At 46.7% G+C, this 24,418-nt stretch overlaps 1 protein-coding gene across 1 annotated transcript in view; it reads right to left on the reverse strand.

The window, feature by feature from the left end:
• The window catches only part of LOC119441573 (diuretic hormone receptor-like), a 260,344-nt gene that overhangs the window by 58,157 nt on the left and 177,769 nt on the right, over positions 1-24,418 (reverse strand). The window contains exon 5 of the mRNA XM_037706181.2: positions 2,643-2,728. Within this exon, the coding sequence (XP_037562109.2) occupies positions 2,643-2,728 (86 nt within the window). The remainder of the gene's footprint in view (positions 1-2,642; positions 2,729-24,418) is intronic.

The raw sequence follows: 24,418 nt of genomic DNA on the forward strand, positions 1-24,418 counted from the left end.
CTTGTAGATGAAAATATGTGCCGTAAAATTATTAAATAAAACGTTAGTTATGGTAAGTGTGTTATTTATTTAATTAGGAATTTTCATTTCTTGTAGAACTAATGGCCGCTTCATCGAGTAATTTAGATGTAAGATTGGAATTGTGCTATCTGACACAGGCGATTTTTGAAAATTTTGGACCCTTTTCAAAAATAAACACCTGGTATATGCCGGTTTTCAGTTCAGTGTTTAAGGAAAGGAAGTATATATTATATTCATATATAATTACAAAATATTATATCTTGACAACTTGTTCACACAAAGTGGGCAGCGTTCTTTAGTTTTATAACAGCTGCATTTATCATTGCTCTTTGAAGAAGAGCAAGTTTTGCGGACGAATCGGGTTTAACCAATTTTCATAAAGCTTATTCGGGGTGCAACATCGAGAATTATGGGGTTTTACCCACAAGCGAAGGATACAAAGTATATTTCCCGCAGTCCTTTGAAGGGGCGCGAGTATATATATATAATCATATCATCAGAAGCCAACAAACATTGACACCAAGGACAACATAGGGGACATTACTTATACTTACTAATTGAATTAAAGAAATTATGCATTGACGAAACTGAAAATGGATGAAAAAACAACTCGCCGCAGGTGGGAAACGATTCCACGTCTTCGCATTACGCGTGCGATGCTCTCACCATTGAGCTACCGCGGCGCCGTTTTGCCATACACTTTCTGGAGTATTTATGTATTACAACTAGACTTAACCCTGGGAGTGTTATATATATATATATATATATATATATATATATATATATAATGAAAGAAACGCTCACACGTTGCACAACAACAAAAATACTATTATTGTACTGACGTTTCGGCCGGTGGTCCGGGGTTCATCGGAATGCACGAGCCTTCATCGGTGGGTGGGAACCCATATCTAAATATACATATATACATATATGGGTTCCCACCTACCGCCACTGGGTATGAGGGTCTGTAGAAATCTTAGGGCGCAGCGACCGCAATGGCCGTCTATAGAGCGTTCTATACTGGCGCACAACTGTCTGTGTCTATGAAGGGAAAGCTATGGGCGCGTCGCTGCTGCACCTATGTGACCGCGCGAAGTACGACAGCGTGTGACAGTGCTTTTGGTTGCTCGTAACAGACGCCGAATCGACGCAGCTTCCGCGTGCAACAGCTTCGAGTTTGCCCAGACGCGGAAGGAAAAAGCCGCAAAATTCGTGTGCTCATTGGTGTGTCCCCAGCCTAAGCTAATGTAGATTAAAAGGCGGCACACTTTTCAGAATCGCTCTTACTTGTTTCGCGCTTTGGCTCCGTAGCTTTCCCGTCGTAGCCACACAAAGTTGTCCGCGAGTATATTAGTAACCCGAGCAGAGAGGGACCGCACTCGAGCGAATTCTCGCAGTATAACTTAGTTTAGCTGTTGCTTCTGGCATAAGTGATTCATAATGTAGGCTGAAATGAAGACAGGTATTTCAGCTGACCGACTAAGGCGAATCATGCGTATGTGTCCCTAATTAAACTTTTTCCAAAGTTAGCTTTTCAATGCAAATCAACGCGAACGATCTACACGTATGTATTGGCCTAACATTTTTAGACTGCGCTATCTTTGGGATCAGCCTAAGAAAACGCCCAGATAATCATTAGAGAAAGCTAGTTTAAGATGGCGAAGAATGCTTCGCATTAAAATATCTGGTTAAGAAGCAAACGGAAAGAATGCGAGCACAACAAGACAGCAAAAAAAGCCCCTTTCTTAAAGAAATATGGTTGAACGCGAAGCTTTCTCCCATGCAAACTCAATCAAAGACAAAGTCCAAAGCCAACGACCGCGCAACGAACACAACAAATGCTGAGCGACCCGATGCGATGCATATGAGATTTGATTGCTTGTTTAGGACGGTATTTTTTGAACGTTGAAGTTTCATGAAGACACATTTCGTTCAGCTGCATAGCCTTTATATTAGATCATGTTGCCGTTGATTATACGCACACACCCATGCTTTCACGGAAGACTCTACAATTGCACGGTATCGCCTTGTGATCACTGTGGTAGACGGTCAGAGGCTCTGCCGTTGCCGATACACGAGATCGGCCTTACGGGCACGAGCGCTCGCGCTTACGTTCGCGTACGACAGCCTCTTCTGCCATGCGCTGCACCCGCGGCCTACCCATGTTGATGGCCGGGAATGCATTGCGTGACGCGTGTAATACCAATGCAGATATATACAGCTCGTCTGGGTAGCGTGACGTTGCAGTTCCCATTGTTCTTATCTGAAAACTGCGACTGAAAACTGTAGTGTTCTACGATACGTTTGTCGTGCGCCGTTGTTCTATTGTGTTCGCAGTTGCACAGGTAGTTTCATTATGTAAATTGGCTTTCCTACAGTGCGTTTTCGGCACTCACAGCCGAATCAGTGAGACATAGAAGGCTTCGCTTTATTAATTTTCAGGAGGATTGCAGGCCTAAAACTTATGGCTGAGTTATGGTTGACACCAGCTTATGATTCCTTCCAACTGCATGTTTTTTTTATTCAGTACACATATTGGAAATTTCTTGGTTGTTGCAAGTATTTTGGCACGCCATGTTTTAAATGAAGCCCACGCGTTATGCAGCACCATATGTACTTACTTGTAGTAGATGAAGATCCACAAGGCGATGCTCAGGGCGCATAGAGACATTCCATATCCTATGTAGTACAAGGTAGTTCCATCTATCTGGAATAAAGAGGGCAAGGGATCTGTCGGTCGATGTCGTCATTGGGCCAGAACCAGGCGCGGAGCCAGGAGGGGGGGGGGGGGAGGCTGATGGGGCTTCATGCCCCCCCCCCCCCCCGAAATTTTTTCGTGCTGGCATGCACCGCCGACCAAAACTACCACTGACGGCGGCCATCATTCTGGATTTTGTCTACAATGTCTTTTTCACGCTCGAAAAGACATTTCGGCACGAACATTGCGAACTCGGGCTGGATTTTGTGACAACGCCCTTGCACCTGGAGTCACGTAACGCAAGGAGCCCCATCCGAGCACAAACTTTCAACGGCTTTTCGATAGCGAGCGGGCGCTTTGCGGCATCTCGCAGCGGCCGCGGAATCTACGGAGAGCATGGATTTCAATTACGAAACTATGCGTATAAAGTTCTCATAAACTTTTGACGCGAAAGGTGCGCTGACATTTCCAAAGGCATGCTTTAAAATATTTTCTATTCTAGAACTTTATGGAGTTAATGTTCTTATAAACTTGGGCCAACATGCGCGCACTGGAGCCCTCCCGTCCAAGCCGTTCCAGAAATGGAAGCACGCGCTTGCAATCTTCCACACACACGAAAACACTAAATATCACCGGGACTGTCAGCTAGCAGCTGATACTTTTCCCCAAACATTTTCAGGAAGCGTGCCCAATGTGATTGATCAGCTGGACCAGGGCAGGCAAAGTAAAATATGAGAAAACAGAAGAAAGTAAAAGGCTTATTATTGAGAATTTTTTTTTTCCGGGAGACAAGGTCTGCCTCTCCGTGGCCACAGGGGCAGGGGCCCTATGGATTTAAGCAATGCCCCTGCTGAAAATACAGGCATTTTCAGAGTGCTTCTTCGCATGCAAGCTAATTGTGGAGATAGATATCTGAAGAACCATTTGGAAAGTAGCCCCAGTAAGGCCTCGTATTTAAGCCCAGACGCACAAAACCAAATTATAGAAATTTGTGGTGACATTATCAAAGAAAGCCTAGATTCAAAAGCAGGCTGCTTCTCCATGCTTCCTGGCGAAACGACGGACATCGATGGAATCGAACAGCCTACTGTTTCTGCAAGGTACCTAAACAAGTATGCCAACGACATCAAGGGAGTGTTTTAGGTTTTAGCACCGGAATAGATGCCCATCTCTCATTGCAACAGCAGGTTCTATGTAAATGTGTAAGTACTGCTGCAGCTTCTATTCACCCTTCCAGTGATCACTGCCAGCGCAGAGAGAATATTTTTTTTAGCAAGAGTTTACTAAAAACTACTTGCGCTCTACAATGTCTGTGGAACGCATGGTTAGGCTGGCGCTTCTATACACCCTCAGAGACGTCGGCATCAACGTGTCCGAAGTCATTGACCACTTCGCTCAACTTTCCCGCCGAGAGAAGTTTGTTCTTTAGATAGCGAAGCAGCAAAAATCAATGCAAGTAAAAAGCACTGTTCCTTCAAGTTCATAAGTTCTTAAATATGAAAACGTATGACCGTTCATTAGCTTTTAAACCGCAGAAAATTTCGCCGTTTATTCTAGCATTTAGCATCATGATCACAATTATCACGCGAATACAAAAATTACGAGAATACCAATAACCAATTTTGACCGACCTTGCTCATTGAAAGCCCCGCCCACGCGGCGTTCGCCAAAAACACACTCGGATATTGGGTAGTTCAACTTACCGCATCATCTGTGGCCTTCGTTTGTCCTTTTCTTTCATTTTCAGCTACCTGCTTTTATTTCTTTTTTGAAACGGAGGAATACGCTCCTTTAATTTTGGGTGCAGAATAATTGTTGGCGTTGTGCAGGCAGTTAAATTACATATTTTCTTACTGATATATGCATTATTCCTCTATTATTCTACCCACATGGCGCTGTCGCGACCGCTGCATGGCCCAAGTACATAACATGATTTCTGCGATCATAGTTATGTTCTTGCCTAGATCATCTGTATTTCTGTGCGCAAAGTTACTATCTGTGTCTGAGCAACATGTTTATTTGTCTTATTTGACGCATTATATACACTGACGTTTGCTTAAATACGTAGATTTATTGGAGACTCATACGTATTTTTAAATATCTTATTGCGAGGTTTTGTGTATACAAGCAGTGAACTTTGTTTCCAGCGACTCTTTTTTTTTGCCCTTTAGTGAGTTGTATCTTGGCATTTGCATATTCCATTCTATCTTCGCATTTCTAATATATATTTTGCAGAACTCCCACTTTTTATTTGTACTCACTGCTGCGAGTGTTATCTCGGTGTAATTACAATACACGACGAGTTACAGCTGCTCCTGCGCAATCGATTGCAACGAGGGATAGCGTCATTGAGGATTCTTCCTGGCCGTTGCATATGTACAAAAATGTAAACAAGGTTATTGAACGACAAAGATTCATCAAAATATTTGTCCTTAACTTATTCATTTCATGGCCTTTACGTTTTTCATATAAGCTGCATGCACTGCTTTGCTGGTTTCGAACTGATATTGACCTTTTTAGCGGCGATCCCGTGGGCGCTGCCATATTTGATCACGTGGTGACGCGTACATTGCTTGCCTCAACTGCCTCCGTTGCCTCCTTGTTTACAATGGAAGTGTATGACGCTGGCGCGGCTTAGAAAACCTCTGTTTTCGGAGATATCGTAGGCGGTGACTAGGTGGACGACACGAAGCTTTCATCACAGCTTCAGAGAACATGGAAAAGCGCTTTCGGAGCTGATTAAGCTATGTCCAAACGGCTTAAGCAGTGTATATGGTGCTTCTTCTAAAAGCGGGGCTAAATATGCATGCCAAGCTTTCCGATTATGAATTAAGCCAGGATTAGTGTGTTTTGCTCTGTGTTCTTTATTCGGCAAATATTTTGAAGCAGTGGCTTGTCAGTTTCTGACTCAGTGAAGTTCCTCGGTGCGGCCACTATCTGATTATTTTCTGCCTAATCACTCGTGGGTGTGCTCCATTCCGAATCCGATAGAATTGTTCTTGCTGCGCACAAGGTTTGAAACGTAGCTGTTTTGTACATTGTAATACCTTGTAGCAAATATATATTACAGCTAGTAACTTGCTTACTCTTGTGAACCGTCATGAAACATTCAGCTTCGACCATTGGTGCGCCATAGGTGTAGTCCGTCATTTATTGTGTGTATACAGTGCGCATATATTCAACTGTGCGTCCATTCGCTTATTCTTGATACGTCGGCGATAGAGTGGGCGTAAGCTTTCCTGCCATTTGGACAGATGTGTATAGATAACGTGCGTGAAACTCACTATGACAGGAAGCGGCGGTACTGCCTTTGTCATTGTTTAACGAGTGGTACTCACTCTTGCCGACGTTCTGGGGATGAAGCCCTTTCTTTGAAGGTTAGCGATACAAGGCTGGCGGATGAGCAAATTTATGCATCCTCGAGGAAAGCCGTACATCACGAAGTGCCGGTAACACGTTCGTACAGTTGCAGCAGCGGTCCGCGAACTTGGCCGCACAGATTCATTCTATTCCTTAACATGCCAGTCACTATTTTTGCAGCCAACTACTGCACACGTCTTCAATCCACATTATTCAATCTAGCATGATTGGAGCACAGTGTGTTAGCGAAAACTCAGTTGCATTTCCGACAGCTGATAGCACAGAAGCAAGGTAGAAGCGGTAATGGTTTCGTATTCGTGCGCGGTCGCTCAGGAGAGGTATGGCGCGCCGCCGTGAGCGCCGTCTCGTTTCTCTAAAGCAAACTGCTCCGCGAAAAGGGTCAATAGTTCGAAAGTTCATGTGATGTTTTCTTTACATATTAATTAGACAAAAAAAAACGTGGAAGCATTGATATTAGTTACTTCTGCCACAATTTTTGGGGCATACGAATACATTCTTTTATGAAAACATACATATTTTAATGGACAGTGCATAGCGTTGAATAATTCGTTTGCAGCATCTAATATACAATGTAATTGGCAATGCAGTTATTATTCATGCATTTGATCCCTCGACAAATTCTATAAGGAGGAGGCCGCGCTGCAACCTGAGCCCCCCCCCCCCCCCCCCCCCCTCCCGAACAAAATTTCTGGCTACGCCACTGGCCAGGACCTAGATCTGAAGAAACTTATCAGTCTTCGAAAGCTGAAGCCCACAAAAGACGTATTTTGTACAGACATTTAGAAAGCATCAAGGCTTTCTACTTTTTATTTTAGATATTTTCTGATTGTTAGGCATTTTTTTTACACAGGCAAGGCTAATGGCAGATAATATTCTGCCTTGCGTAGGCTCTGTCACCCGTACATTGCTCAGCAGTCAAGTAAGGTACACCCGTGAGAAAAAGTATGGGGACCACAGGGTTGCCGAAAAAAAACTGAGTTTCTTCGTAATTACCAAGCATAAACTGGAATTAATGGGTACACTGAAAAGCAATGCCAAATTTGGACTGCAGTCCTTAATTTCAAGTTGCGTTCACAGGCAGAGGAAAAAATCAGCTTTTTCGCGCAACCGCTGCTTCGTATACTTTCGCTCACGGGTGTACATTGTATTCATACATCATTATACATTTTTAACAGCGGAGTTGTTAAAAATATATTGCAGAAGGCTATTCGAAAGGCAGGTCTCGTTACCGGTGAGCGCGAGCTAGAGCGTCAACAACCGCCACTCATCGTCGTCTTCTTTTCCGAGACATCGAAGCGCGGTCATTCACCTTCAGTAGAATATAATCATTATACGTGCATATTATACATGAACATTACTTGTATATATATATATATATATATATATATATATATTTCGGTCGGTGGACCGACCGAAACTGTTGGGCAAATAATAAACCTAAGATAACCGCGAAGTTGTGCTTCTGATTTTCCTATATATATATATATATATATATATATATATATATATATATATATATATATATATATATACATGTACAGTCAACCACAAAAGTTTGCGGACCACGCGAGCGCGTGGCCAAGAGCCTCTTCGCGACACTTCCGCTACGTCACCAGCGATCGACAGCAGCGCTACGTTGAAGACGCATCCCTCCTTAAATCTATGGCCTGTCTATTTTCGCACTGTGCGCAAATATTTTCTACCTATCTCTTTCAACGTGACGCGCTCTTTGTTAGCGAGGGCTACTTGCTTATATTTTGAGAGCAGAATATCAGTACAAGTAATCAGACAGCGTATTCTTCGGCTGTTATCACTTCTATTTTCGCGTAGCCACGCTGTTTTTTTTTTTCGTGAGTGCGTGAGTGAGCGGTGAGGCAGCCATGGGACACAGATGCTTAGTCAGTAGGCAGAATTTTTCCGTTCCTCTCCCATCGCTAAGTGACAGTAGCGGCCGGGATTTGATCGCCTGCGCCCAGGTTTTGCTGCGCAAAGCCCGAACCACCGCGCTGCTATAGTGGTTACATTTAGAATAATAAGAAATAATCGGGTGCGATGACTCTTTTTATAACCCTTTGCGACACGGCGTCCTCGTTTGGGGACTCGAACTTCGGAGGCGCGTCCCACGCCACGTGTTTCTTCAAATGACCTAAAACTCAGTGTGCACATTCGTGTCCGCTTCCTGATGGGACAACTAGCGGTCAGTTAACTTCATTGTCCTGCGTATTGCTGCAGATGATCACTTTGCTGGAGACACTACCATGTTAGACAATCGTTCGACGTGCCGCGTTCCAAGACCAACGTCAAGAGTATTTTTTTTCTCCGGTCGACACGAATACAACCGAAAAAGCAAGTGTGCATGCGTTTCGGGCCTAATAGTTCATTCTTTTTATGTAAACATTGAAGCTGACGGATTTCAGAATAATTAGATAATGAGTTATACGCTAATTAATTTTTTTACTGAAACTCGCACAAAACAGCACATTGCTTCGTCTTCTTTCTTGGAATGTAATAGTGAGCGTCTTGAAATGATGCCATGCGCATTTGACGCATTTGCAGACAGTGCATCATAATTCGTGTCTGAAGGGGATGAATTTATTCACAAGACATTTACAGAAGTGTCATGAAACATAGGTCTCTCAATGATCTAGTAGGAAGTGAAATGTCCGCCGTTTTCTAGCACCTTATTGATGCGTGTGGGCATCGACTCGTACAAAGATTCAGTAATCTCCGGTCGACCGCGCAGGCTTTCCCATTCTTGTGCGATCGCTTGCCACAGCGTATCGGCCGTGCGGCCGCGGTTGGCTCGTGTGGACAGCCGTTTCTTTAACACGCCCCATACATTTTCTATTGGATTCAAGTCGGCGCCACATGGAGGCCACTCAAGCTGGCAAACAGCATGTTCTTCTAGCAATGACTGGACGATACGTGCTTTATGGATCGGGCTGCGGATGTGTTGAAAAAAATAGCAGCCGTCGCTGAAGGGACCGTCCAGCGCATACGGAACGAGGTGTCTAGTGATGACGTCGCAGTACCGTGACGCATTGAAGGGCCCTTCCAGACGCACAAGGGGACCAAGGCCATCTTTGCTGATTGCTCCCCACACGCTCACGGAACACCGTCTACTGGATAGAACACTCTGTGTGTAATTAGGCAGATATCTGCAAGAAATAGCATACAATTGGGTTCCAGCGGCGCGTCTAAAAATGTTGTGATTCCTCTTGCGTATGAACTTTATAATGCTGTTATAGAGTTGCAATAGAAAACGTGCAAACATCATTAGATAGTACTGAAAGACCCACTGGCAGCTTTTAATTAGCTTCAGAGGAAGTAGTACTATGAAACAATCGTTAATGTTTTCAACATAATACCACTACAGAAAAATCTCGTAATGTCCAAAAGCTCATTTTACGTGAAACATGTTGTGATGCAGAATTAGCTTCGTGAATTAACTGCCAATACACTGTAAACACACCTGCAGTTTAGTGGACGCCAAAGCCGCTTCCGTTGGTCCCAGCGCGTGGAAAAAGTTGACTCGTCGCTAAAGATGACATCGCCCCATTTCTCTGTTGTCCAATCTTTCATTGCTGTAGCGAACATGAGTCGTTCTTGTAGCTGGCTGTCTGAGAGGCAGGGCTTCTGTGCTGCTACGAAAGACTGCAGGCCAAGCTCACTCAGCCTTCTTCTTACAGTCTCAGACGATACCGTGAGCGAGAGCGCTTCTCGGATATCCTCTGCACTTTGAAAAGGATCAGCCACGATGGCGGCCGTAATCAGGCGGTCCTCTTCCTCAGTCGTGGCCCTTGGACGCCCACTGCGCTCCATATCTGTGAATCTGTCATCGTCGCGGAAAGCTTGAATAATCCTATTCACGGCAGTCCGGCTCCTGTTGGTTCGGCGGCAGATTTCGCGCTGAGGTATTCCCTCTATAAATAAACGCACAATGTGCCTTCTTTCGTCAAGTGGAACACGCAGCGGCATCTTTCCAAATAGGCAATCACCACGTGGCCTGAAGCAAGTCTACTACGTTTTCAGCGACTGATGCGAAGATGCGCCTATGTGTGAAAGAAAATTTTCTATGCATCCGCTTTTTCTTTATTTTTGATGACAGTGAAACACCTCCCTACCCTTTCTCTCAAGACGCAGAAGCAGCAACGCTCATTGGACCAAGATGCTGCCAACCAAAGTGCGCCAGTAAACGTCGCGTAAAAAAATCGTCGCAGCGCTTCGTGAAACTTATCTACCCACTGCCACACCAGTCGACAAAGGTTGCAGTGATTGCTCCGATACTGCTATCAAGCCAGATATGTGGCGGTCTTATCGCAGACAGCGCTCTGCGTCAACACAACGAACTAACAATGTCATGCACGGGAATAAAAAATTAACAGGCAGGCGAGTACCAAGAGGGCTCATATCCGGGAGAGCGCCCCTGTCGCCGCTAGGTGGCGTACCGCTAGGTGGCGCGGATAGGCAGTCTGGCACGCGCTCGCGTGGTCCGCAAACTTTTGTGGTTGACTGTACATTATAGATGTAGATCATTGCAGATCTTTCACAGCCGACCTGTTAAACACTTCGTTTCGCCGCGTCGTGCGAAGAAAAACTGCTCCTGGCGATGACGTCACCTCGCGTTGCCTAGCAATCACCTTGCGGAGCGGCGTCTGCTTCGGATCTTCTCCGTGCCATGCACATGTTGCCTTGACATGAGCAACACATCATCTAGGTGGTATTGACATGAGACGTTAAATAGAGGGAAGGAGAGCATGCGCGCGGAGCGCGCTATGCTCGGGAAAGAGAAAATGAGAGAGAGAGAGAGAGAAACTGTAGCAGCAACAACGAGGCAACGCGCATATAGCTGCTGCCGACGCCGTCCGGGTTTTCCCGTTTCCCCGCGTTCGCGCCCAACGCGCGCGGTGTCCGTGACTGCATCAGGCGCCTCTGGCGGCGGCTCGGCAGGTTTCGACGAGCCACGCCCCAGCAAGTGTAGAGGCGCACCTAGGCCGTGACGTCATCGCGAAGAGAAAAAGAAGTTGTCGCAGTTTCACCTGAAAGGCGAAGCATCAATTGCGATAGCAAATTTGTAGAGAGCTATACGTAGTAATGATATTAGCTTTATCAGCTGTATAAACTTGGACATGCAGCAGCACCGGCGACACGGAGAACTGTTGTCGACGCCGTCGGCGTTTTGCCCGCGTTCGCTCAAAATGCGTGCGGCGTTGGTGACTGTTGCCAGAGCCTCTGATATAAATAGGCACTTGGTGCCGCAATTAAACGTCACCTCCCTTCCCTGCCCCTCTCCCCTCCCCCACAGCCTTTCGCGCGTCGGAAGATGATGATGATAAGTGGTTCTTGAGGGAAAGGGAAAGGTTGGCGCTATCTTCTGCAGCCCTTGAGGGAGCACGGCTCAGCGCCATCGAAGGTACGTTTACTCTACATATATGGTGATTGTAGAGGAGGAAAGAGACGCCTACTTCTGCAGCCCTTAAGGGAGCACAGCGCAGAACGCGCGTTTGTTCTCCGCCGTGCGTTCACTCCCCGTGAAAGCGCGCGTCACTCGCACCCTTTCACTCGCACATACAGCGTTCGGCGCTCGGCGACGATTTCATCTCCATTGACGTCATACGGAACCTCACGGCGACGGCGACGCCGACGGCAGAAATCTGCTTTTGAGTGTCCATATAATTGCTATCGCAATAATAGGCACTTGGTGCCGCAGCTAAACGTCGCCTCCCTTCCCTCCCCCTCTCCCACGGCCTCTCGCGCGTCGGAAGAAGGCGCGTTTGCTCTACATATATGGTGATTGTAAAGGAGGAAAGAGACGCCTACTTCTGCAGCCCTTAAGCGAGTAGGCGCAGAACGCGCGTTTGTTCTCCGCCGTGCGTTCAGTCCTCATGAAAGCGCGCGCCCCTCGCGCCCTTTCACTCGCACATACAGCGTTCGGCGCTCGGCGACGATTTCATCTCCATTGACGTCATACGGAACCTCACGGCGACGGCGACGCCGACGGCAGAAATCTGCTTTTGAGTGCCCATTAAATTGCTATCGCAATAAATGTTGTCGCAGTTTCACCTGAAAGGCGAAGCATCAATCGCGATAGCAAATTTGTAGAGAGCTATACGGAGTAATAATAGTAGCTTTATCAGCTGTATAAACTTGGACATGCAGCAGCACCGGCAACACGCACAAATGTTGTCGACGCCGTCGGCGTTTTGTTCGCGTTCACACAAAATTCGTGCGGCGTTGGTGACTGTTGCCGGAGCCTCCTATATCAATAGGCACTTGGTGCCGCAGCTAAACGTCGCCTCCCTCCCCACGGCGTTTAGCGCGTCGGAAGAAGGCGCGTTTGCTCTACATATATGGTGATTGTAAAGGAGGAAAGAGACGCCTACTTCTGCAGCCCTTAAGGAAGCACGGCGCAGAACACGCGTTTGTTCTGCGCCATGGGTTCACTCCCCGTGAAAGCGCGCGTCCCTCGCCCCCTTTCACTCGCACATACAGCGTTCGGTGGCGCGCGGCGACGATTTCATCTCCATTGACGTCATACGGAACCTCACGGCGACGGCGACGGCAGAAATCTGCTTTGGAGTGTCCATATAATTGCTATCGCAATAAAATCGGAGCCGCCGTGACGGTGGCATAACCCTCGTTGACTCTGTGGCGAGTACATGTAGCCTTGACATGGGACGATGAAAGAAGAGCCGGACACCCGAAGAAGAAGCCTTTGATCTTGAAGCACATCGCGCGGCTAAGCGAGAATCTGCGCGTCGGCGGCGAGCCGATTCGGAATACCGTGCCTAGCAGCACTTAGCATTTCCTAGCAAAGCTTAGCCAATCCTAATAAAACCTGGAAGAAGCTAAGTCGATCACCAGCTCCACTGTTTACTCCAGCGTTGCACCACTATAGTGCAAGCTGCCCACATTTTGTTTTTAAACCAGACAGTGTAGGTCCAGCATAGGAAAATATGTAAGAAATATGGAGAAATATATACAAGCACAACATAAATCTGACTAAACAAGAAATAATTATAATAATTATAATAAAGCATACAAATGGCTGCAGAAGTGAGTTTACCGGCATAATGGCACTCTGAGAAAGAAAGCACGTAAGCTCTCATAACATTTTTTAAGCAATTCAATGAACTGCTGTATTACGCAGTAGGGATTGCGTTCTGATGTTAATTTAGGAAACTTGGAAATGAATTATAAGTACATTATATGTTTTGCAGCATAGCTAGTCCTGCAAAAAGGAATTCTGAAAAGAGGGTACTACTACAATCAAGTCAACAAAAAAATTACACCAACTTCCCGAGGGGAACTATGGGCTGATGCGGAGCATCGCGGTCGTTAGAACGGCGTTAGTTACGTTGTTATTACGGTGGTATTAACGTTGTTAACTTGGTGTGTTCCGCCGCTCGCTTCGTACGTTTACGTTGAACTTCACGGTCCCGAACCTCAGGTTCTCCTGCTCGACGTTCACGAACCCACGCGGCTTCCCGTTCTCGAAGGTCGGGTTCCGCCACTCGCTTCGTACGTTTACGTTCAACTTCACGGTCCCAAATCTCAGGTTCTGCTGCTCGACGTTCACGAACCAACGCGGCTTCGCGTTCTCGAAGCTCAGGATCCGCTGCTCGACGTTGACGTTTCGAAGTGGCTTCGCGTTCTCGAAGTGTGGAATCCGCTGCTCGACGCTGACGTTTCGAAGCGGCTTCGCGTTGGCGAACTGAATCTGGATCCGCTGCGCGTCGCCGACGTTTACGTTCTGCGTCGCGAGCTCTTCTCTGCGCAGCCTTGTCTTCAGAGGTGCTCGCGGTTGTGTTAATGAACTGGCTGCTGCTGTTTGAAGATGTGCCACAGTTCGTTCACAGATTCGTTGGCGTCCATTCAGCGCATCGGACGGCGCAGCGTGACTAAACCGAAGCAGCAACTGAGGCAGCGGCGCATGCACCGGGTTTATATAAGCAGCTGGCGCGGAGAGGAGGATGAGAGAGAGAGGCGCGCATGCACGCGCTATCGCACAGGTGGCGGATGAAGACACGGAGGGAGAAGCGCGTTATCGAACAGATGGCGTGGAGGGAATGAGGAGAGGTGTGGACGGACGCCGACGCCAACGACGCCGCGGGACAGGCCGCCGCTATAAGATGCTCCGCATCTAAAAAGCGGTGCAGGAAACAAATCTGCCAGGGTGCTGCATGCGCACTACACCATGGTATATTCCCTCTAAAGCAAGGTCGCAGAAAAAAAAACAAGGGCGTTAAAATATGGTAAGTGCCATCCGACCAATTACCACCATGCCTTGCGAATCATTAAGCCATCTTTGGCTCTCTCAGGGCAGCGAGGAATATCAGTAAGCATTTCGTAACACACCTCTAATCAGCCTTGAACGAGTGTTTAACAACTATTTTTCTCCTTCTAGCATGTCCCCAAGTTTCATTCAAATGTAATCTCGGTGAATGGTCAAGTTCTGGCGGGACCCTCAAAACATCCGAGAGTTTTTGAAGTCACAATAAGTGTCTCGCTGAAAAATTTTGGCAGTTACGCCTTCAGGGCGAAGTTTCGAAATACGTGGGGGCGACATGACGAGACGCAGCACGTGATGAGAGTGCTGTTGCGGTGCATGAACAGCGCCCTAGCAGCTACAGCAACTGCAGTCGGTGACAACCTACGAAGGAAAGGTTTTCTGTACGCTGTCGAAATCAAACAAACTTTGAATAGCTGCGTCAGCCAGGATGTCAAACGATTCCTGACGTTTAAAACATCTGATTTCTCCATAGGCATCTGTCCTTGTGTCACTGGTTTTACGATGGAACTTGAACGTCACGGCCAATTTTGTGGCTGATCGTGATATCAGGGCTCAGACAAAGGTTATATATTCGCTTGAAACAACGAGCTCCTACTTTTCATTTCGCCTAGCCTTTACATTAGCAGAGCAATGTCATTAGGATGTGAACGGAATCCTGTTAGCTCGGCTTGGTTTCAGAATCAAAAGGCAGGTGCACTGCGTTTTTATCGGTTGAGCTTGTACTTATTTCTTGGTTAGTCGGCGACTATAGGGCCGCAATCTTGTAGTGACGCCTCTTCCGTTGCTAATGCCGTTCGGGGCTATTCGCGGTTTTTAGTGGTCAAAGCCACGCTCCGCAATCGCGACCTACGTGTTTCACCATATCGATGGTAAATCAAAAAATGAGACCGAAAAAAAAAAAGCCATCGATGTTTGTAGCTTGATGTACACATCAAGCTACAAACAACCATGTTTTCTTTTCTGGCCGTTCGATTACCCGTTCAGTGAGAACGCTAGTGCTTGTGGAACCGGCACCTCGCACCGCTGCAGAATCAGTCGATTGATGAAAGCATGAAGGTAGGTCAACTTGCCTTGCATGTTTTATATCCAAATGCTCAGTGTGACTTTTGCTGCTCTGGTGGCCTTCTAACCCACCACGTGCAGGCCGCACATACGCCGTGATGCCAGCATGACTGCGGGGCGAAGAATGCTCTTGTTTCCGTTTAATCGTTATCGCACTAAAAGGTTTTCTGCAAGGCGCCAGTAGAGAGCGCCATAAATTATCATAAACATGAGAAGTACATCTAATTAGAGTTTAAATTCAGCGACTCAGAAAACCTGAGTCAATGACTGCGCTAAGCATCTTCATTGCGATGCATCCTTTAACTATATGTTTCCCTTTCCAGTGACCTTTAGCGTAATATTTGACCCGTGACTCCTAAGTCCGTTGTCGTTTGCTTTTTTCACCCGCAACAAATAAAGCAAGGTATAATGCAAGTTACGCAGAGCAGTGTGTTCTGCAATATCATTAATAAAATTTTATTTCAACATAGGGACTGTATATAGCACAGAAAAGACGAATAAAATACAAATTACTACAAGGGGACAGTAGATACAAAATGAAATGGTGTGATACGAACACGCTCAATAACATAAAGGACAAAAATTCTGCAGAAACTATCAAAGCTCACTATCTAAATTAGGCAACAGCGTCCTTGTCCGCATAATTAACCTTGCAACTTTGTATATATGAAATGCCTAGAAAAAACTCACTAAAGTAAGAATAGGACATGCTTAATGTTCTGGTGGTGTTTTGATGAATAAAGGGCAATGTAGTATTTTGCACTGCTTATGCATTTACAGGAAACCTTTCTAGTGGATCCATGAAACATTTAGTTTTACCTGTGTCATTTGTGCTGCGATTGTCATGAGGGATCCATGGCGTGCTGCTGTGAAACATCGCTGTTCATAAACGAGAAGAGCAGCCTGGTGCCCCCCGGGGGCGTACAAATGGGAAATTGAAACTGAAGCTGTAAAATTTCTCTAGCACCCAGGTGAGCGAGGCCAATCTCCAAGTTGGCGTGTAGGAAACGATATATGTGTATAAAATCTTTCTGACACGTCTGTTCGTTTTCGAAAGTGAATGGACGATCTAAATGTTCCCAAAGCCAGCTGACGCAAAACAAAGGAAACCAAAAAGGTCAGAATTGCTCATGCGTTTTATGTCTGCATCTTAAAGCGTGTTGCGACAGTGTTGATGTTTCGGCTAGCTAATGCATGTCTATACAGTAAACAATGGAGCGTAGCGATTTCACACCATTGTGTTTATTAAAACTGCGCATTTTCACGCTTTTCTCCGTGTTTGTAGGTCAGTGGGTGCTTCAATTGTTTCAAGGGACGAGCTACCCCGAATGAAAAGACGAGCGAAATGCTGCCTGAGTCATCTAATTTCAAACCAACGACACGGCAAGCCACCTGTGTGTTAGCATAAGTCATAATCTTCATGCCCACATATTGAAAACCGTTCCCAAAACGTACCTCCGAGACATAATGTCCGACCTTTGCTGCTGAGGTGAGGTGAAAGGTAGCGAAAGTATCAAACACCGTTCACTTGCAATGCACCGGACGAATGCGTCAGATATAACTACACGTTTGGCCCAGGCTCTGGGCCTCCACGCCGGGGCGATGGCGTAGCGGGCGGGGCGAACGGAATTTTGGGAGCAACCTCGAAAAAAGTCGCTTCTCCAATAAAAACAACTATTTAACAATAACAACTACGTAGATACTGTATTAAAACACACGGATTTAACTGAAGAGAAGAACCACAATTCTTATTATATATTGTCAGATTACAGGTCTGAGAATTGATAAATACGCAGAGTAACTGACGAAGCATTAGTTTAACAAGGAAGATGTCTTAAATGAATGTCTGCGTCCGATTAGGTCTAGAATTTCATTTGGCTAGTGAGGTAGAAGAAGTTATTCGCCGTTCTTTTTTCCTCATGATGTATAGCAGTCATGAGCATAGATAAACATAATATTGTAGATACTCTACAGGCTGACAGCCTATCATGAATTTTTGTTCTCTTTCCAGGTTATTGAACATTTCCTTTGTCTTCTGCAAATCAGTCTTCAACCCTACTATTACACTTTCTCGGTTAAGGCACTCAACATTTGTTGCCTAAGTCCGATGTAACTCCATAACTCCATAGTGTTGATGAACAGCACAATGTAATCTGCAAACCAACGGTTGCCGAGATATTCGGCATTGATCCTTACCCCTAAGCCTTCGCAGTCGTCACTTCATTTAAGCATGCAGGGAATACTTTTACAAAAATTGTGCCTGACAGCATTCTGTGCAGGAGAACGAATGTCCAAGTAAATTACTCAAAGGGAATCCTCATCATGAGAAGGAAATTTACGAAGAATAAAAATGGGTAGGAGTGCACACGGTTGGCACTACCAAATCCTGACTGGGAGCTTACCCCTGTGGCCGAAAAAAAAAGTGCACAATTATTGCATTTCTACCGGTCCCACCATATCGGGCATATATTTGGAGTATAACAAAGAAGCTCGAGTTCAAGTTAAAAAACGCGCAAAGAGCACTGGAACGAAAATGTTAGGCCTAGCGTTAGGAGACACAAAGAGAAGGTTGTGGATCAGAGAACAAACGGTGATAGCCGGTATTCTAGTTCACAATAAATGAAAAACAGTGGACCTGGACCGACCATGCAACCTGGTCTGTTCTTTTCGGCGGCACTAAGTAAAGTTGATGGCAGCGCCGTCAGTGGAAAGAAATGCTCACTGCGCTTCCTTGACACTCCCGGCAATTCTTTAAAAAGCACAGTGTCTTCTTCAGTCGAGGGGTGGCGCTGCGCCCAACTCGGTAAAACGGAGGTAAAGCTGCGAGTGGAGGGTCGTTTGAGAATACGAGAGCAAGTGATTCAAATGGAAATTTGAGCTTAAAGATATCGAACCATTTTCGCCGAATGGGCGTAGTAGGGCCGCAGACTTGGCCGCATCATTGGTGACATAAGTACTGGTGAAGCCGCGCTGTTTGATTCGATTTTCATCTGAAAACGGGCTAAGCTAACCAATGTTTAGCAGAGAGCAAACGCGCAGCAAGATTAATGAATGACTCACAGTGCTACGAGTGTGAGCAGCAATAGGTAATTTAGAGTGGCGTTACCTCTGCATAAGCATCACCTCAACCAAACTAGACGTCTGAGGTGGTCCCACGAATGTAAGCTACAGTAAAGAAAGACGGGCGGGTAAGGCTAAACGAAAAAAACAAAAACAAGAGGGGGCACACTATGCCCAAGTATGAGATAGACAGCACTCTGTTTACGCACATCTTCAATACGAAACAAAAATTCTCGCTTTTTCCTACTTTCTTTAATTGGCAGTCACCTGCTGATCATTGATGTTTCGCTGCAACAAACCGTATTCTTTAATTTGCTCGCTCCACGAATATCTGGTATTGCTCACCACATTCCACATTTTTTCTGCTCTTTGATTTTAATGTGATAAAAATTAAAAAAGGTGTGGGCAGCTTTCACTAGTGGTGGAAGGCTGGAGTAGACAGCGGAGCTCGTGATCGACCTAGCTTCTTCAAAGTTTTACAAGGCTTGGCTAAGCTTTGCTGGGTAATGCTAAGTGCTGCTAGGCCGGTTTTGCGAATCGGCTCACCGCCGACGCGCAGATTCTCGCTTGGCCACGCGACGCGCTTCAAGGTGAGCGGCTTCTTCTTCGGGTGCCCGGATCTTCTTCGGTCGTCCCATGTCAAGATTACAAGTGCTCGCCACAAAGTCAATGAGAGTTCTCCCGCCGTTACGGCGGCTCCGAGCTTGGACTCCCCGGTGACGTCACGGCCAAGCTGCGCCTCCACACTTGCCGGGGAGTGGCAGGTGGAAACCTGACGAGCCACCGCCAGGGGCGCCGGCTGCAGTCACGGACAACACCTCGCGCGTTCGGCACGAACGCGGGGAAACGCGGACGGCGTCGGCAGCAGCGCTGCGCGTTGCCTCGTTGGTGCTGCTACAATTTCGTTCTCTCTCTCTCTCGCTCTCATCTTATTTTCTGTCTCCCGAGCATAGTGCGCACCACGCGTATTCTCTACTTCCCTCTCCTTAACGTCCCATGTCAATACAACACGTGCACGGCACACAGAGGAGGCGAAGCGCATGCCGCTCCGCGACGCGGCTGCCAGGCAACGCGCGGTGACATCATCGCCAGGCGCAGTTTATCGTTCGCACTAAGCGGCCTAACCAAGAGCCTACACAGCACTGCTGTTAAAAAGCCTAACCTAATAACTGCACTTTGGTGCGCTTCTATTTAATCACTATCGTATGACTCTCCTTAAATGAAAATATGACCAATGGTTGGATTCGAACCTAGATCCATCAGCACAGCAGCCTGATGATCTACCAATTAGACCATGGACACACACCTGAAAACCCCACACAAGACCCTAAACGGTTTCAATCGTGTAAGAGCGCTTTGAGACGCTTAAGCACATGAGTCGTGTCGCATAGCAGCAATTTACAGGTAAAAGTGAGATAGCGCGCATTTTTGGCTCTCAAGAAAAATTGAAGTTTTACGTGTAAAAAAGAAGCCCGCCTATGCAATCATGCCACAGTTCAAATGAAGTCAGGTATGCTGAATCGCACTGGAGGCATCAGATAGACACCCTCCTCTGTACCGCAATAAAGGCAGCGTTGGGACTAACGTAACATGCGTCCAGGCACGTCCTACTACGACTGGGGGTACACAACACCATCAGAGAACTAGTGGAAGCCCACTTTCCAGTTACAATGCCTCCAACGAACAAGGCAGGGGTGCCTTCTTGTATCCCGGCTGGCATACCAAACACCAAGAAAGCCACAATAGGAAGACTGCACATTTCCTGCGCTTAGCATTCGAAACAAAATTCATGTGGCCCCAGTTCCCCGGAATGTGCAGGCTGACCGTTATAAAGGCTGGAGACAGGCAAGCTAGAGCACAAGCCCTGGCTCGACTTCTTGGCGATGACTCATCGAACACACCGGTCTTTTACACCGACGCGGCTCGGTACCCACAAAGATGTGCCCTGTTTCTAGTCGTACTAGACGACACAGACACTTTGAGCGCTTCGGCGGCTTCTTATTCTTTCTGGGGTTTTTGCCAAAACCAGTTCTGATTATGTGGCACGCCGTAGTGGAGGGCTCCGGGTTAATTTTGACCACCTGGGGTTCGCTAACGTGCACTACAACGCAAACACACGGGCATTTTTGCATTTCGCCTCCATCGAAATGCGGCTGCCCCGGCCGGGATTTGATCCTGCGACCTCATGCTCAGAAGCGCAAAGCCTTAGCTAACTGAGCCACCACGGCTGGTAGAGCTTCGGCCACGCTGAACACTGTGGACAGTGGCACGGCAGAAGAGGCTGCTATCGCCCTAGCCATCGTATACGCTTCAACCATACTGGCACCAGATGGACCCATCACAGTGGTCTCTGATTCACAAACCGAGTGCAGGTATTTGGCACAAGGCATGGTAACACCCTACACACACCGCATGCTTACATCATTACACCCAACAACGTCACACAGGGTGCGTATCGTCTGGACACCTGGACACGCCTCTCTCCAGCATAATGAACGCGCTAATGCGGTAGACCGAGAGCTCGCTAGCCGGGCACCATTGGAAGAGCTTTTAAACCCAGACGACGAACCGACAGAACCACTAAGCAGGAGACACTCCACCCCCCCCCCCCCCCCACCATTCCCTTAACCAAGAAGATGCCGTCGCGTGGTGACAGCTACAAACCAATTCATTCCGCTGTTTCTTTTACCTTCACCTCTTCCACCCCATACAAGATATCTCATACTGAACCTAATGCGGAGCTAAGCCCTCTGTTCTATCACTGCACCTGAGAATGCTCACACCCACCAGGCTAAGGCTAATCCCTATTCCTTCACGTTCACCTTCCCCCGGGTAGACTGCGATGGCCAGCTTCAACCCGCAAGAGCAGCGACGGCTGATCCAGCGGGCACGGTGGATGGCGCGAGACAATGGAACCCGGAACTATGTGCTCCACCTTACGAGGAAGTCTCTCCACCGCATTAAAAATAAATATTTTCTCTCTCTCTCTATCTCTCTCTAGTGGTCGAAGAGAGGAAAAAAGGTAATGCCGAGGCAGCTCGCCATCCATACACCCTTCTACAAGGGCATGCGTGGAAGAGTCGGAAGGTGGAGCGCCAACGCGTCGCTGTAAACTGTGATGCCATTCTTCAGCCCCAAAGGGAAACAGAGCATCAAGACGTCGCACCAAACCGTTAGGCAAGACACGGGCCACCGACAAAAGAAGTTTTCGTTTGTTCTACTTGCAAGACAAACCTCGCATAGGAGAAAGTTCCCCCAATGTTCAAATCTGGCGCTTTCAAGCACCCTACAAAGCGTATCTTTCAACGAGATATGTGAACATCTCGAGTCACTCCGCATGCCCTTCCGGTGGACAAGAGGCCTGATGCACAGTGGGAAATTTGGCATAGTAGGCGAAATCGCAAACATGCCTGTGGAGGTAGACCACATGATAAAAATTTACCACCACCCAAAGTGTCCGAAGACATGGGCATTGACGTACACCAACCTCAACAAGAAGAAGGCACTAAACTCCGTCTTCACATCAGGCACTGTTCGTAAGAGCACCTTCACCATGTGGCTTCATGCCGGGGGCTATAGCAGGAGACATCAATGAGGATTTAGCACATCCTAAAAGCGCGTTGTTCGCAGAGTTCATGATGGAGGCACGTATCATGTAGTTAGCTTTCCAAGAGCGGCAGGTGGCTGAAGTGGACCGGACTAGCAGCGAAAAGTAAATATGCCCAACGCAATGTCATTTTGTCAGAGCTAACTCGGTGAATGTTCCCGGCGTGATAATCACAGATTGGTATGTAAGAAATTTATGCACTGCGACTTCCAAAATTCTTCTCTGTGCCTGCTAGCAATCCCCAAGGAGCCACTAACAGTATCCACTGGCCTTTCCACCACGTGAACTGTAAACAGCTACACAGTCAACTTGACTTACAATGTATATTAGTCTCGTTTCCTGGCACACGCTACTTCTATGTCTTGACGCTGTTTACAGGCTGCTTCTAGCAGTTTATTTTTATTGAAAGGCATCCTCATATAAATCGATAATATTTCGAGGTTTTCTATACCAAAATATTTTTTGTGCTCGCAGCCTATATGCAACACAAGATTAAGGAATGAGTTTTCACGCACCACTGCAACACATGGGCGACCCCACGGGGTTCCTTAGTGTGCCCCAAAAGCTTTATACGTGAGGAATCTTGTGGTTCGTCCCAATCGAAATACGGAAGGAGCCATTGACATAACCCAGCGCATAAAAATCAGATGCAATGTTACAATCACGCTAGTTTGATCTCTGATTCATTTGACTCCAACAGATTTACAAAGTGATAAAGCGGAAGGGTGTGATCTGTTACCGCACAATATGCCAAGAGAGGCATAATTGTTCTGTAGGTGTCTACGATATATACATGACGAAGGGACTAATAACAGCGCGAAGGACAAGGCGAAAGCAGAGACGACGTACACAGCGCTGACTAACAACCACTCTTTATCGGATTTTCATCTGTGTTTAATCAGGAGCCCAGCAAACATCACGAAGTACTTCCATACTCAGTTCCCAGAGTGAGTAAGCGCCTTTTCAAGAGACATTAAGCACCTATTTTAATCTTTGACACATGTGTTTGTTAGCGAAAAGTTAGCGAGTTAACTCAGCGGTTTGGGTTGATACAATTTCAGAACACGTGTGGCATTCATGCACATATGTTTTACAGCGAAGCTGTATATGGCTAAGGTTGAATGCAGTTTTCGTGTGCTTCAACAGATCTGCGTGTGCAAAAACTCAGCTCCCTAATTTAATGCAAGATTGCTTCATTCTACGCAAAAGCGTATACGTCTTATCACTTGGATATGCATTTTCAGTAGTTAAGTTATCAATAAGCAACGTTTTCAAGATCCACATCATTTTCAAGATAATAAGGGTTTCTCAAAGATTTGCCCCTATGCGACCCGTGTCGACCATGTGTACGCTCGCGCCGCCCTCCCTTTGTCGTCGTTCCGAGCGGTTCCGTGACTAGTTACCTTCCGCTCTCCCGGCGTGGCGGTCCCGTCGCGCGTGTCCAGTTTCCTCCGGCTCCCCGAGGAGGCGGTAGTCTTCCACGGGAATGTTTGCCGCCGATCAAGACCAACGATCAAAGTAAAAGTATGTGTGCGTGTGTCATTCTTCGGTATTACCACCGTCCCCGCTCAAGAAAAATAAAATTTGCTCATACCTTTCATCTAAAATATGTCACCTCTATGTCGTGTGCTAAACTGCTCAGCTGGTAATCTACTTAAACACAGTGGAACGGCGCGTGATCTTTTTTTATAATTGCTTAGTTTTTACTTTTAAGTTCCTTTCTTCAGCCGTAGGTATACTTTTTACATTCAACGCGAAGGCGTTTCCATGGGATCATGCATAGCACCGGTACTGAGCGATCCTTCATTAGTGCGACATAACAGGTGCCTTGAGGCTAGCCTCCAAAAGGCAAGTGCAAACTGTTCCGCTTTTTTGATGACTTCCTAGTTTTTCACCGGACTAACTAAGCTGAGCAATAGTTACCTGTAGATGAGATTTTGAGGTATTACGGTCTGAAATGACGCGTTTAGTACTGACATGTGAGCTACGATCTGAAAACAAGTTGCAGTTCGTGGACATGGAATTGAACTCTAGGTTAGACCACGTGTGCTGGCATTATGAACGCCGCCCATGCCAAAGCCTTTTACCTTATCCTGCCATCCATTCAAAACTCGTTTACCGAAGCATCGCTCAATACTCTCTCAAGGCAGCACTAAAGCGGCTTTGTCATCATCAAAAGAGCAGCAGCTTTCTACGCCAAGTGCAGCGGCTATAGCATGCTGGCTATCCGACACGTTTGTTAACCTCCATAGCGGAACGTCTATTAGACACTGAGACGGCAAAAAGATTGTGAGGC

This window comes from Dermacentor silvarum, chromosome 2 (assembly GCF_013339745.2).
Source record: "Dermacentor silvarum isolate Dsil-2018 chromosome 2, BIME_Dsil_1.4, whole genome shotgun sequence".
Classification (NCBI taxonomy): Eukaryota; Metazoa; Arthropoda; class Arachnida; order Ixodida; family Ixodidae; genus Dermacentor; species Dermacentor silvarum.